Here is a 12,182-nt window from a genome sequence, read left to right on the forward strand (position 1 = left end):
GCCTGTCCACCATCTACAATGTACAAGTCAGGAGTGTGATGGAATACTCTCCACTTGCCTGGATGGGTGCAGCTCCTACAACACTCAAGAAGCTCGACACCATCCAGGACAAAGCAGCTGCTAGATTGGCACCCCATCTACAAACATTTACTCCCTCCAGTACCAATGCAATGTGACTGCAGGATGTACAATCTACACGATGCACTGCAGCAATTTGCCAAGACTTCTTTGACAGCACCTTCCAAACTCATGACCTCTACCACCTAGAAGGACAAGGGCAGCAAATGCATTGGAACACCACCACCTGCAAGTTCTCCTCCAAATCACACACTGTTCTGACGTGAAAAAATATTGTTTTTTTCATTGTCGCTGAGCCAAAATCTTGATCCAAGGATGGTGAAGGATCATCCAATATGGGTGCGTGTGCCTTGGAGGGAAACTTGGAGGTGATGGTGTTCCCATGCACTTGGGGCCCTCACCCTTCTAGCTGGTAAAGATCGAGGGTTTGGGAGGTGTTGTTGAGGAAATTACTGTTAGTTGCTGCAGAGTTTGATAAGACATTTGGCAAAGAAGTGAGGCTGTGTATTGTTTTGGGAATTCCAAACACCCTGCATAATGAAAATAAGGAAGACCAGTTCATAAGGGCAGGGCGCATTATACTTTAAGACCTTATGGCCGTACTTGTCGCTACCCCTGGGACCTGCACATGGCCACGTCAGTGGTGTGCAATGTCTTCTGCCTGTGTTTCACAAGGCAGCACTTCAAGGAGCTGTGCCAGCTGTTGCCCATTTATCTGTGCCCAACATCTGGATCAGGGATGGCTCTTCCTGTGTAACACCTTCATCACCACTCCTGTGGAGAGGAGGCATCAGCTGAACAGAATACAAAGTTTTCACTGGGTGACAGGGTTTCATCTATTGAAAAGAGATGCAATGGAACCCACGTGGGCACCAGGCCTCTTAATGCAAACTGCATGGCTTTCATCAAGAGAAAGGATTTATGACTGATTTTATCTGCAGGGGTTAGCAGATTACAGGTACATCATCATGTGTGTCGATGACCACTATCCAGGAAGCAGCTATGATGCTTCTGCTGTCCAAGATGCCCCACAATTTGAAGGGTGAGAAACGTTGAGGACAGATGGTTCTCAGGACACCAGGGCTGCTGATCCCACTAAAAAAGGCACTAACAGCAGACTTGGCAATGTATTCCTGCTCATTGGTGCCCCTTCAAATGTGTCACGAGTCAGCAGTGAAAAACACCTTCCCCACTATTAGCACTCACCCTGCATAGGTTTTGTTTTGGGTTGGGGGGGGGGGTTTGCTGGTTTTTTGGCTGGCACGGTCACGACGGACTGAATGGCCTCCTTCTGTTGCTGTAATTTTTCTATGGTTCTATGATATATATTATATTATATATTGTTATATATTATAATATTTTATTATACAAGGCCTAGGTGAGACCACATCTGGAGTATCGTGTGCAGTTTTGGTCTCCTTATCTGAGTAAGGATGTTCTTGCTATGGAGAGAGTGCAGCGAAGGTTCACCAGACTGATTCTTGGGATGGCAGGACTGACGTATGAAGAGAGATTGAGTTGATTAGGCTTGTATTCTCTGGAGTTTAGAAGAATGAGAGGGGATCTCATAGAAATCTACAAAATTCTAACAGGACTGGACAGACTAGATGCAGGAAGGATGTTCCTGATGGTGGGGGAGTCGAGGACCAGGAGTCACAGTCTAAGGATAAGGGGTAAACCATTTAGGACTGAGATGAGGAGAGATTTCTTCACCCAGAGAGTGGTGAACCTGTGGAATTCTGTACCACGGAAAGCAGTTGAGACCAAATCATTAAATATATTCAAGAAAGAGTTAGATATAGTTCTTAGGGCTAAAGGAATCAAGGGCAACAGGGGGAGAAAGCAGGAACAGGTTACTGAGTTGGATGATCTGCCATGATCAGAATGAATGGTGGTGCAGGCTCGAAGGGCCGAATGGCCTACTCCTGCTTCTATTTTCGATGTTTCTATGAGCACCCATTCTGCATCTCACCTCATTGACACACTCTCCTTTCATTAGCCCCGCCTTCCTTAACAGTTTCTCCCTGCAGTAACACTCTTTCTTTACATTAGCCCCTCTCCCTGCAGTAAACCTCTCTCTCCTTCTGCTTCCTGTCATTCACCCTGTTTGCAGTGATACAGTCATACAGCGACCTATCTCTGACAGGAACGCCGTAATACCTCATCGCCTGGCTCTCGGGAGCTGCGCCGGCCTCGAACCTCTGCCTCTGTGAATTGGAGGAAAGCGAAAGTAAAAGTCCCAGAGACCGAGAAACGAAACTCGACGTCCAGCTGAGCGAAGAGGGAAACAGCTTTCAGTTGGAGATGGACGGCTTCCAGTGAGGGAGATTGAGACTGCAAATACTGTGAGTTGGTATATTTTCTATTGAAAGATGTAGACTAATGTTACAGCTACATAATGAGTGCATACCGTATATGGTCATCTCAAAAGCTGTAAAGTGCTATGAGGACGTCCTGAGGTTATTAACGATAGGTACTATATGTGAGCAGTGTAACCTATACGAGGGTGCGGAAGAAAACTCACGTTGAACCTCAAAACCGTAGTACAGCTGCAGTAATAGGGAGACTTGAGCACAGAATTAAGGAGGTGCTGTCTTTCACATGAGACGTTAAATCTAGGCCTGGACTGCTCTCAGATAAACACAGAACTGGGGCACTTGCACATATAGTGCCTGGACGTCGCAAAGCACTTTGCAGCTTTTGAATTGTTGACACTGTTACATAAGAATAAGAGATGACCATTTAGCCCTTCGAGCCTTTTCTGCCGTTCATTGAGATTGTAGTTGATCTGTGATCTAACTCCATTTACCTGCATTTGTCCTGTAGCCCTTACTACTTTTGGTTAACAAAAACCTAGCAATCTTGTTTAAAATTAATAATTTCTGTTTGCAGAAGGACGTTCTGAACTTTTACTCCCCTTTGCATGTTGAAATGATTGCTCATTTCAATCCTGAAAGATCTGCTACCCCCAGACTTCTTATAATGTAGGAAACACAGCAGCAAATTTGTGCACAACAAGGTCCCCAAACAGGAATGTGATAAGACCAGATAATCTGTTTAATGATGTTTGAGGGATAAATATTGACCAGGACACTGGGGAGAATTTCCCTACTCTTCTACAAATAGTGACCATGGGATCTGTTAAGTACTCCTGAGAGATACATAGGTCCTTGGTTTAATAGCTCACCTAAGACAGCACCTTGGTACTGGATGTAACAGCCTGGATAATGTGTTCAATTCTCAAGGTGTGCATTGAACTTATGACCTCTGAAATCTTAACTCTGGCTTTAAGCAGCATGTTTAATGCCTGCTTTGCTCTGGAGTCAAGTAAAGTCAGGAAATTATTTGTACAGATGCTGCGTTTGTGGTGTAAAGGCATCTTTAGAGTATTGCACAAGAACTGTATCATGTTTCCAATTCAGGACCTCTCTAAATACTTGTGCCTAGCAGAAAGGGCCACTTGTACAAAAAAGATCAGGTTTCCCATGAGCTGTAATATGACTTTTTATAGGAAATAATCAGGAAAGTAGTGTGCCCAGTTTGCAATCTCTTGTTTGCCATCAATGGAGTGAGTGGGGAGGGGTGGGTGATTTTGACTTTGGATGGTAGTGTAGATCAGGCAATATCTGATCAGCAGCCTGATATATATACATCCTAGTTTTTGTTCCCCACTGAAGTCCTCGGAAGGTCTGATGTTGAGTTCAATCACTTGAAAGTTCTCCAAATATTTAAAAAAAAATAGTGTTTTGGAATCAGAGAAATCATCCCAAGTTTTCCTTATCCAAGAGGATGCTATGCTCATTTGTGGGAGCCTTGCTAAGTTCAGTTAGAAGCCAACGGGACAGATAACTGATAATCAACTGAGACTCTCCATCTTGTTTCTGGGAACATAAAATCCTGGGTCCCCATGGATGAGGGAATGTAATACACATTGTCAGATAGGAATGGACCAGAGCCGCAAGGTAACGGAGCCTCCACATCTACAATACGCTCTTCATGTCTTGCGGGCTGCGCCATCATGCAAGACCATTCTGACTCCCTTGCCCAGGCAGCAGCAATATCCTGCCTACAGCAGCTTCATATGTTTGCACCACGCCACGTCAATCTGTCCAGTCTAGTGCCCAGCCTCTGTGTAAGTAGAATTGAGCAAAAGCAGTGCGATTTGATGCAGGTGCATCATAGCTCAGTGGGCGTCACGCTCACCTCTGAGTCAGAAAGTGGTGAGTTTAAGTTCTGCTGCAGAGACTTGAGCACAAAAACTTTGCTAACACTCCCACTGCAGTACTGAGGGAGTACTGCACTGTCAGAGGTGCCATCTTTCGGATGAGAAATTAAACCAAGGCTCCATCTGTCCACTCGTGTTGGTGACAAAGATCCCACGGCACAATTAGCCGGGGCGGGGTGGGTGGGGGTTCTCCCTGGTATTCTGGCCAATATTTATCTCTCAATCAACATCACTAATACAAATGATCTGGTCAGCATCACATTATTGTTTGAGGGATTTGCTGTGAGCAATTGGCTGCCACGTTTCCCACATTAGAACAGTGGCTGCACTTCAGAAGTACTTCATTGGCTGTGAAGCGCTTTGGGGCGTCCTGAGGTCACGAAAGGCACTCTATAAATGCAAATCTTTTGTTTTTATTTGAAATTGCAGTCCAGCACAGAATAGATTTCTCTCATAAAACAACCTGACTATTAACTTCAGGCTGCCTTTGGGCCTAGTAGGACAGACAAGTAATATAAGATGCAATAGGCAATGACAGGTGTTCTCATAGTAGCTTATCACGCTACGTTCAATAATCCCAGCTACTGTCACTACTTTCTGAAGTGGTTTTCTTTTATTTTTAATAGTGGTCCAGGTGATGTGGTGAGATTTCTAATCTCCTGTCCTGTGACACAGAACCTAACCACATTGATGTTGGGCCTGCAGTGGTTGCTGGTGACAGCAATGCAGGAAATCATTGCTGGTGGAAGAAGTTGACCCACTGTCATGTCCCTTGTTACTTGGAGAGAACTCTCCTCAGCAGAATCCCTTTGCATCGGGGACAGTGATGGATCCGATAATGGTGGATGAATCCTGTGTCTGTCCTTGTACAGCAGCTACTACTTGGAGGGGTTGAGGTGAATAAATTAAATGCATTTAAGGGGAAGCTAGATAAACACATTTTGAAAGGGTTTGATAGGGTAGACGTAGAGAGAATGTTTCTACTGGTGGTGGAGACCAAGAGATCATAAATATAAGATGGTCATTAATAAATCCAACAAGGAATTCAAGAACAACTTTTTTCCCAGAGAGCAGTTAGAATGTGGAACTTGCTACCACATACAGTCATTGAGATGAATATCACCCCTGCATTTAAAAGGAAGCTAGATAAGCACATGAGTGAAAAAGGAATAGAAGGTGAGATGAAGAGGGCTGGGGGAAGGCTCATGTGGAACATAAACACTGGCATCGAACAGTTGGCCTGAATTGCCTGTTTCTGTGCTGTAAATACAATGAGTGTCATTTATTTCTAAATGTGCCTACTTTATTGCCCCGAAGGGATGGAGAGATGAGGAGATAAACACTGAAAGCTGTTCCCCCAACTAACCGCTTTCGGAAGAAGGCCCTTGGGCTTCCATTAATAGCACTCTTGTCGCTGAGTCCGAAGGTTTTAGGTCCAAGTCCAGGAGTTGAACACATAATCTAGGCAGACACATCAGTGCTGTAGTGAGGGGGTGCTCCATTGTTGGATCTTGCTATGCACAGATTGGCTGCCTTTTTGTCTATGTAATAACAGTATGTGCATCTCATTGGTTGTGAATTGCTCCGGGCCATTCTGGGAATATGACGGGCAACTGCCATAAATGCTCGTTCTTCCTTCTTTGAATCTACACTTGATGTGATAGCTAGATTGAAAAGATAGGAACTGGAGGAACCTACTCAGGCCTTTGACTGATCTATATCTTAACTCCATTTATCCATCTTGGTTCCCTAACCTTAATACTTTTACCTAACAAAAATCTATCAATCTCCATTTTGAAAATTTTAATTGACCCCCAGCCTCAGTAGGATTTTTTGTAGCGAGCTCTAGGTTTCCACTACTCTTTGTGTGAAAATGTGCTTCCTGACAGCCTAGTTCTAATTTTAAGGTTATGCCCCCTGTTCTGCACTGCCCCCACCAGAAGAAATAGTTTCCCTCTACCCTATCAACTCTTTTAATCATCTTAAACACCTCAATTAAGATCATTCCTTAATCTTCTAAACTCAACGGAATACAAACCTAGTCTATGCAACCAGTCCTTGTAATTTAATACTTTTCACGGTATCATACAGGTGAATCTGTGCTGTTTTGTTAATTAATAGATTGTTTATTACTTCATGATATCCTGTTTTCTTTGAATTGAGAATTTTATATTTTGCAGCCAGTGGAAGAAATGGCGACTCAAGTATCACCAGAATCTGCTTCACACACATATGTGGAGAAACTCGCGTTGTATGCTGGCAAAATTGGAAAGTCCTTGACTTGGGAATCGAAAGTATGCGGGCCCGCTCACAACATTGAGTAAGCAATTTAGGAATATATTTCTTTGACCTTGTCATCCACAACTGCAACACTCCATGGCCTTACTCCTCCCCATATCTGTAATCTCCTGCAGTTCTACAACCTGCCAAGATCACTCTGCGCCAATTCTGGCCTCTTATGTATTTCCCATTTTCATCACTCCAGCATTGGCGGCCGTGCCTTCAGCTGCTGAAGCCCTAAGCTTTGGAATTCTCTCCCTAAAGCTCTGAGCCTCTCTACCTCTCTCTTGTCTTTTAAGACACTCCTTCAAACCTATCCCTTTGGACAAGATTTTGGCCACCTGTCCTAATATCTCGTTATGTGGCTTTATGTCAAATTTTGTCTGATAACATTCCAGTGAAGCATCGTGGAATATTTTACTACATTAAAGGCACTACATAAATGCAAGTTATTATTGAGTGCGTCTTGTAATTTCAGTGCCAGTCAATTTTGAGCTTTCAGTTAGCCAGGAATATTAGCCATGCTATTGTTGGAATTTCGGCGTTTTGACTGTGACCAATTTTTGAGTGCCAGAAAGGAACCTTGCTTGCCAGTTGTGCTGGGTTTGTTAGTATGTGGGTTGTGTTACTGGCCTATTAATCCAGCAAATGTAGTTCAAACCCCACCCATGGGCAATTTGAGAACTTGGAATTCAGTTTTTAGAAAGCCGGTGTCAGTAAATGTGACTATGAAGATGTTGGATTGTTGTAAAAATCCAGCCCATTAACTGATGTCCGTCAGGGAAGGAAACGTGATGTCCTTACCCAGTTTGGCTTATAAGTGATTCCAGCCGCACACCATAGAGAGAGTCATAGAGAGATACAGCACTGAATCAGACCCTTCGGTCCACCGAGTCCATGCTGACCATCAACCACCCATTTATACTAATCCTACATTAACCACGCTCTGGAAGTGGTTCAAGAGTTCACCTACCTAGGCTCAACTATCACCAGTAACCTGTCTCTAGATGCAGAAATCAACAAGCGCATGGGTAAGGCTTCCACTGCTATGTTCAGACTGGCCAAGAGAGTGTGGGAAAATGGCGCACTGACACGGAACACAAAAGTCCGAGTGTATCAGGCCTGTGTCCTCAGTACCTTGCTCTACGGCAGCGAGGCCTGGACAACGTATGCCAGCCAAGAGCAACGTCTCAATTCATTCCATCTTCGCTGCCTTCGGAGAATACTTGGCATCAGGTGGCAGGACTATATCTCCAACACAGAAGTCCTTGAAGCGGCCAACATCCCCAGCTTATACACACTACTGAGTCAGCGGCGCTTGAGATGGCTTGGCCATGTGAGCCGCATGGAAGATGGCAGGATCCCCAAAGACACATTGTACAGCGAGCTCGCCACTGGTATCAGACCCACCGGCCGTCCATGTCTCCGTTATAAAGACGTCTGCAAACGCGACATGAAATCGTGTGACATTGATCACAAGTCGTGGGAGTCAGTTGCCAGCATTCGCCAGAGCTAGCGGGCAGCCATAAAGACAGGGCTAAATTGTGGCGAGTCGAAGAGACTTAGTAGTTGGCAGGAAAAAAGACAGAGGCGCAAGGGGAGAGCCAACTGTGCAACAGCCCCAACAAACAAATTTCTCTGCAGCACCTGTGGAAGAGCCTGTCACTCCAGAATTGGCCTTTATAGCCACTCCAGGCGCTGTTTCACAAACCACTGACCACCTCCAGGCGCGTATCCATTGTCTCTCGAGATAAGGAGGCCCAAAAGAAAGAACATTAACCCCATATTCCCTACTACATCCCCACCTTCCCTCAATTCTCCTACCACCTACCTATACTCGGGGCAATTTACAACGGCCAATTTACCTATCAACCTGCAAGTCTTTGGCTGTGGGAGGAAACCGGAGCACCCGGCGGAAACCCACGCGGTCACAGGGAGAACACCAATGTGACTGAATCTTAACTACCCCTGAAGTGGTATGGCAAGAGACTCTGTTGTATCAAAATTGTGACAAAGAATCCTCAGGGTACCATGGGAGCACTTTCACAGTGCGGACTGCAGCAGTTCAAGAAGACAACCCATCAACACCTTCTCAAGGGCAACTAGGGATCAGCAAGAGATGCCAGCCTTGCCAAAGATGCCAATATTCCAAGAATGAATACATGAAATGAAGGAACTCAACCCTTATTTACTAATGCTCATAGCAACAAACCAGTTTCCATGGTCTACGCATGCCTCCAGTGAAAGGGTTAGTGTGTCACAAGAATAACAATTACTCTTTTCTCAAGGTTTAGGATACTCATCATATTCTGGTCCCATAGGTGGACAAAACATCGCAGAGCAAGACTATATTTCAGGTTGACATCAGAATTGCTAGATGAAAATAGGTCCATCTAGTTCACCTTCTAACATCCTGGTAGTCGCACAATATGTAGAACAATTATACCAATCAACCTCTATCAAGTAGGCTACAACAGACCAAGGCATGAGGATAGGAAATCCTCAATGGTGGAAAGTTTTAGGAACTAGAGGTTCAAAGTCACCTTGTTCTCCCAAGCATGGACCACACGTCATGTCTCAAATTACTCATATACTGTATCCCAAAAAGTCAAATGAAAAATAATAAATCATAAACTGCATTAATTACAAGGTGTAAATTTATACAGAACCAAAATAAATCAGTAGCTATGATATGGCCACTTATCTCCTCTGTATATTGTCAAGCAAGGCTCCATGCTGAGAGCCCATGATCCCTTATATTTCCATGGATCTTGGCAACCTCAATCACTGGTTGGAGAAATGGAAGGTGCAGTTTAATACTCGGAAATGTAAGGCTATGAGATTTTAGAAAGGGAAGATTGATGTGAGTTATGTGCTTATTCTTTCTTGAAATTTTTTTCCTCACCATGTTTTATAATACATAAAATGTACAGTACAAAACCAACTATTCAGCTCAACAACCTTTTATTCCTTTCTCCCTCATGTGTCACCCTTAAATGCATCTATGTTATTCACTTCAATTACTCCTTGTGGTGACGAATTCTGCATTCTCACCACTCTCTGGGTAAAGAAGCATCTCCTGAATTCACTATTGAATTTATTAGTAACTATCATATATTTATGGCCCCTAGTTTTGTCTTGTCTTACAAGTAGAAATAACTTCTCTACATCTACCCTATCAAATCCTTTCATAATTTTAAAGACCTCTGGCAGTCTTCTCTTTTGTTTTGAGAGAAAGGTACCTCAGCCTATTCAGTCTTTCTGCAGACTGGTCTTTGCTCCAACGCACTTGAACCGCGGAGCAAAACAAAGCAGGTCTGCATGAATCTCGAGACCCTCAGCTAATTTTTTCAGCTGTCTTATGTATCAATAAAATTCGAGACAGGAAATAAGAAATGTGTACTGGTTGCTCTTAGCCCATTGCTCCTTTTGCTTTACTTTAGCTTCACATTCTGTGCAAAAATTGGTGAACAAACATTCCCCGAAGCCCAGGGCAAAACCAAGAAGGATGCTAAGTACAGTGCAGCTAAAATTGCTTTTGAGCATTTGAATCTTCCGGATGATATGGTGAGTAGTATTTGTTGCACTTTATTCCTTAAAAAAATAGTTATGGTTTTATTTTTCAATCTTTTTAGTGTTTGTCTTCAATGAGGCAACACTGAATTGTCTTTCAGATGAGACGTTATACCCTGTCTGCCTGCTCGGGTGGCATGAAAGATCCCAGTGGCCACTACACATAGAAGAGTGTGGGAGTTTTCCAGGTGTCCAGACCAACGTTCACCCCCTTGGCCAACATTCCCTCTTCAACCCAATGAGCAAAAACCAAAATAATTACCTGCTCACCTCATTTGCTCACTTTCCACATTTGTCTACCCAGCAACAGTGGTTACTCTTCAAAACAAATTTGACAGTTCTAAAGCATTGTGAGACATCCTGAAGGCACAGCAAGGGGCTACATAAATGCAAGCTACTTCTTTCTATAAAGGGTTGCCAAGATAACATTCCTCGTATCCCAAGACACAAGCAACCCTTTGACTAGATGTGGTACCATGCAGTTCTAAATGAGTTGCAGGAAATCTATGTACTAGGTGATCCAGTTCCTTTTCAAATTGTTCAGACCAATGGCTCATCCTCTAACTCTTGTTTTTTTAACCTTTCTAGGGCTGTGTTTTTTCTTCCACTGGCCTCTCCACCCTTGCCCCTTCCCTCACCCGCCCCGGATTCTTCTTCAATCAATGACCTCTTCCTATCATGGCCCAACCCAATCCACTCTTGATCACCCTCCATCTGTATCCATCTCCTTCAGATTGTACATCCTCATTGCTCACAGTCCCAATCCCGATCCCAGTGAAATTGCTGAACCGCCACCCTTTAATGCCTCCTCTTCTAGCAAACTCTATTTCCTTCATTTTCACTTGCCTGTCAAATTATACTCAGTAACTGCCCATAAAGCCCAAATACGTGCATTTAGATCCAGAAACTCCCCTCGTCAGACTCTGATGCAGTGGAATGTGGCCAATTGTCCTTTCAACACGGAGATCCTTTGCTCCAGAGACACGATTATTTGATCCTTGGGTCAAATAAGTAGAAAGAAAGACTTGCATTTAGACTTGCTCCCTTCAAAACCGTGGGATATCCCAAGGCACTTTACAGCCAAAGAACAACAAAGTACTTTTGAAGTGTAGTCACTGTTGTAATATAGCAAATGCGGCAACCAATTTGCTCACAGCAAACTCCCACAAACAGCAGCATGATAACAACAAGATCACCTTTTTTTGATTTTTAGTGATGTTGGCTGAGGGATAAATATTGGCCCAGGACAAATGTTCTGATTCTACATACACTGAGGCTCCATGATGGCCCACATATCCTTCTCCACACACATCACAAGGGTTCCCAGCACTGTCATCTTTCTGGTTGTTCCTGGCTAAGGGACACCCCCATACAATGTGCCATTCTTGGCTAACTTAAAAATATGGTTACTGTTAGCCTGAACTCCCACGTTCAAACCCATGGGAGTCAAACTCTGCCTATTCACTGCACACGAATATTAACCTGACCTTGTGGCTTCAGGCTAAAAGTCTGTTTAGTCCTGATTTGAGCAACATTTCCTTCCTATATCTGATACCTTTGTCCTTCATCAAAGCTGTTTTATTGATTGGTTGAGAGAGAACAATCCAGTGTTGGGTTATTGGGCCTTAGTAAAAGGCAAAATGGGTCACTGATCTGCCCTCACCTCCTGCTCAGAGTCCAACTTGGTACATTGACCAGGAGAGGGTTTAAGGTCACAGAAACCAGTTGTGGTTGGCCAACATGCGCTAGTATTTCCGCACATGTCTCTGATTTGTGATTTGCATCAAATTCTGCTCTTCCCTAAGTGCAGGAAGATCTTCTGTTCCCAACAGGTTATGCAATCGTTAAAGGGATAGACTCATGAAGTGACATTTCCCAATAGAATGATGGCAGTATCCTATTAATCTTTGGAGCTTAAAGCTTTCTCAAAGAATGACCTTCAATTGGTAATTAAACATGTCTAATACTTCTTGTACACAGATGAGAACTTTTTAAACACTTTCAGTGTGAGTTGGTGTATGGTTGT

At 43.7% G+C, this 12,182-nt stretch overlaps 1 protein-coding gene across 1 annotated transcript in view; it reads left to right on the top strand.

The window, feature by feature from the left end:
• The first annotated feature begins 2,215 nt into the window (after positions 1–2,215).
• The window catches only part of eif2ak2 (eukaryotic translation initiation factor 2-alpha kinase 2), a 70,980-nt gene continuing 61,013 nt past the window's right edge, over positions 2,216–12,182 (top strand). Inside the window, exons 1-3 of the mRNA XM_068020462.1 lie at positions 2,216–2,423; positions 6,484–6,623; positions 10,027–10,150. Coding sequence (XP_067876563.1) covers positions 6,496–6,623; positions 10,027–10,150 — 252 coding nt within the window. The 5' untranslated portion in view covers positions 2,216–2,423; positions 6,484–6,495. The remainder of the gene's footprint in view (positions 2,424–6,483; positions 6,624–10,026; positions 10,151–12,182) is intronic.

Source organism: Heterodontus francisci, chromosome 3, assembly GCF_036365525.1.
Source record: "Heterodontus francisci isolate sHetFra1 chromosome 3, sHetFra1.hap1, whole genome shotgun sequence".
Classification (NCBI taxonomy): domain Eukaryota; kingdom Metazoa; phylum Chordata; class Chondrichthyes; order Heterodontiformes; family Heterodontidae; genus Heterodontus; species Heterodontus francisci.